At 46.9% G+C, this 2500-nt stretch overlaps 1 protein-coding gene across 1 annotated transcript in view; it reads right to left on the bottom strand.

The window, feature by feature from the left end:
• Positions 1 to 2500, bottom strand: part of ulk4 (unc-51 like kinase 4) — an 84202-nt gene that overhangs the window by 63669 nt on the left and 18033 nt on the right. Inside the window, exon 18 of the mRNA XM_030783255.1 lies at positions 1864 to 1947. Coding sequence (XP_030639115.1) covers positions 1864 to 1947 — 84 coding nt within the window. The remainder of the gene's footprint in view (positions 1 to 1863; positions 1948 to 2500) is intronic.

Here is a 2500-nt window from a genome sequence, read left to right as displayed (position 1 = left end):
AGAGTGAGCGAAAGAAGGAGAGTGAGGAGAGAGAGAGTGAGACAAATGGAGGCAGGGGGACAGAGAGAGAGAGAGAGAGAGAAGGAGTGAGAAAGACAGGAACAGAGGGAGAGAAATAGAGACAGGGAGAGACTTGGAGAGAGAGAGAGAGAGAGAGAGAGAGAGAGAGAGAGAGAGAGGAGGCAGTTATTAGTCAAGGTGGCGTGGTTCTCATTCAGCGTGCGGTGCGTTTCCTGTGCCTGTGTTCTCGTTATAGCTCGGTGGAGCTTCACCCAACAAATTCTCTAATTAAGCTCAGAGACTCCCTCTGTGCAGGAGACTCACACCGCCTACAGCTGCTACATTCTCCCAACTCCAATTCTAACTCCAGCAGAGACACCAAAAAAAAAACACCTCCTGGAGAAGTACTGATGAGAAAGTGGGGACACTCACCTCCAGCTGCATCACTGCATGAGAACATGTGTGTGTGCGTGTGTGTGTTGAGGCGGTGGCATGTAATGTAATTCTGAGAGGATTTTGAAAGCGACTTAGGCATTTTGGAAAAAAGAAAAAGAAAAAGTGGTTGTGATGTCATAGAGATCCTATGTTGCGGGTTACATCAGAGTCACTGATATTCCGTGTCCAGTCTCTCTGAGCCCTGTGTGACACTCCTGTATATGATCATTCCAAATCCACCAAATATGAACCAGTGACCCTCACAATAACCCCATTACATATAAGCCACGCCCTGCTTGGCCCTTCACTACACTTTGGCTGTGGTTCAAATTTTAAGTAGAAGCCAAAGCACTCGAGAATCATTCTCGGCTTGTGTTCAACATATGGCATTAAATCTAATGCACCTCCTCATGCACAGATATGTCTAGTCACACCTCACACAACATGCAGAGCGCTAGCTTTCTCTCTCTTACTCACTCCTCACTAGCTTCTAACTTTCTCACTCTACTGAGATTTCTTAACTCTGAACCACTGAGAGCTACCAGAGAGCGCGTCTGATAAATGACCATCTCTGACTGTTCTTTTTCTCTTTTACACTCTGAGAAATTTTCACATGCTTCTCTCCTACAACATTTGCTCCTCTATAAAAACCACATCTCCTGAAGAGAGTCAGGTTATGTTCTGAGATAAATGCCAGTTTGGTTATCATTGTAAACATACTCTTTGTGGTCTATGAAGAAAGAAAAATCCTGACGGTAACAGAGCTGTCCAGCCGTAGCCGTCGGAATTCCAGCGCTAAACGTGCAGGGCTAGCATGTCTTAATTGTTGCTGAAAGGACCAGGAGTAGCCCTTCCGGAATATTTCTGATGCAGGTGCGTGACAGGGCTGACTGACAAATGTGCCTGCTGCCTGCGCAGCCTTGACTCACGGCTGCCAAACAATGCCGGTAGAGGCTGCAGGCCATTCATTACCAGCAGAATACACCCCTCACACACACACCTCAAATACACGCACCCTCCTCTCCAACACACACACACACACACACACACATACACCACAAACACACACCCTCCCCTACAACACACACACACACCCTCCTCTCCAACATACACATACACACACATACCTCAAACACACACCCTCCCCTCTAACACACACACACACACCTCAAACAGACACCCTCCCCTCCAACACACACACACACGCACATACACCTCAAACACACACCCGCCTCTCCAACACACACACACACACACACACCCTCCTCTCCAACACACACATACACCTCAAACAGACACCCTCCCCTCCAACACACACACACACACGCACATACACCTCAAACACACACCCTCCTCTCCAACACACACACATACACACACACACACACACACGCACGCAGTGTTGAGGACAGCACACAGCAGTCTTACCCCTTCCCGAAGGCACCTCATTAACACTGTGTAGGCGGCAGCAGGAACGACCCACAATCCTCCAGGGTGCTCTTTCTTCTCCTCCTGCAAGGGAAGATGGGGGGGTTGGGAGGTTGGAGGGGGGGGGGTAAAAAAAGAGAAATAGTCAGAGATGAGAACTAGCTTGGCGACTCATTGGGGGAACAATTAGGGGCAGCTCAAAGCAGCAGTCATCATAATTAGGCTAAATATGTAAGCCAGCGTGTTGGTAAATAACGCCACACATTTACAAAGCCAACTCCTCTGGCACAGGTAAAACAAGCCTGCTTACATGTCCTTATAAGGCAGGAACATGTCAATTAGAGAGTGAGAGAAACTGCACTGAATGCTGCCAAGTACTTTCCAAAACACCCTCAGCTGTATGGACACAAGTCTACACTGATACACAGAGAGACTGACTGCCAAAAAATAAATAAATAAATAATAAATAAAAAACCCATGAACTACATTTCTTTCATCACCAAGGTCTTTAGTCTAACCAGGTTGCAAGTGTATATTTTGGTTTCTGGAAGCTGTGCATTAATGCATGACTATGTGTCCGCCAGGACAATGTTATTGAAAATGAACCTGTTTAAATCTCTTAACAGCCGTGCAATAA

This window comes from Chanos chanos, chromosome 8 (assembly GCF_902362185.1).
Source record: "Chanos chanos chromosome 8, fChaCha1.1, whole genome shotgun sequence".
NCBI classification, from domain to species: Eukaryota; Metazoa; Chordata; class Actinopteri; order Gonorynchiformes; family Chanidae; genus Chanos; species Chanos chanos.
This window is presented reverse-complemented; position numbering and strand designations above follow the sequence as displayed.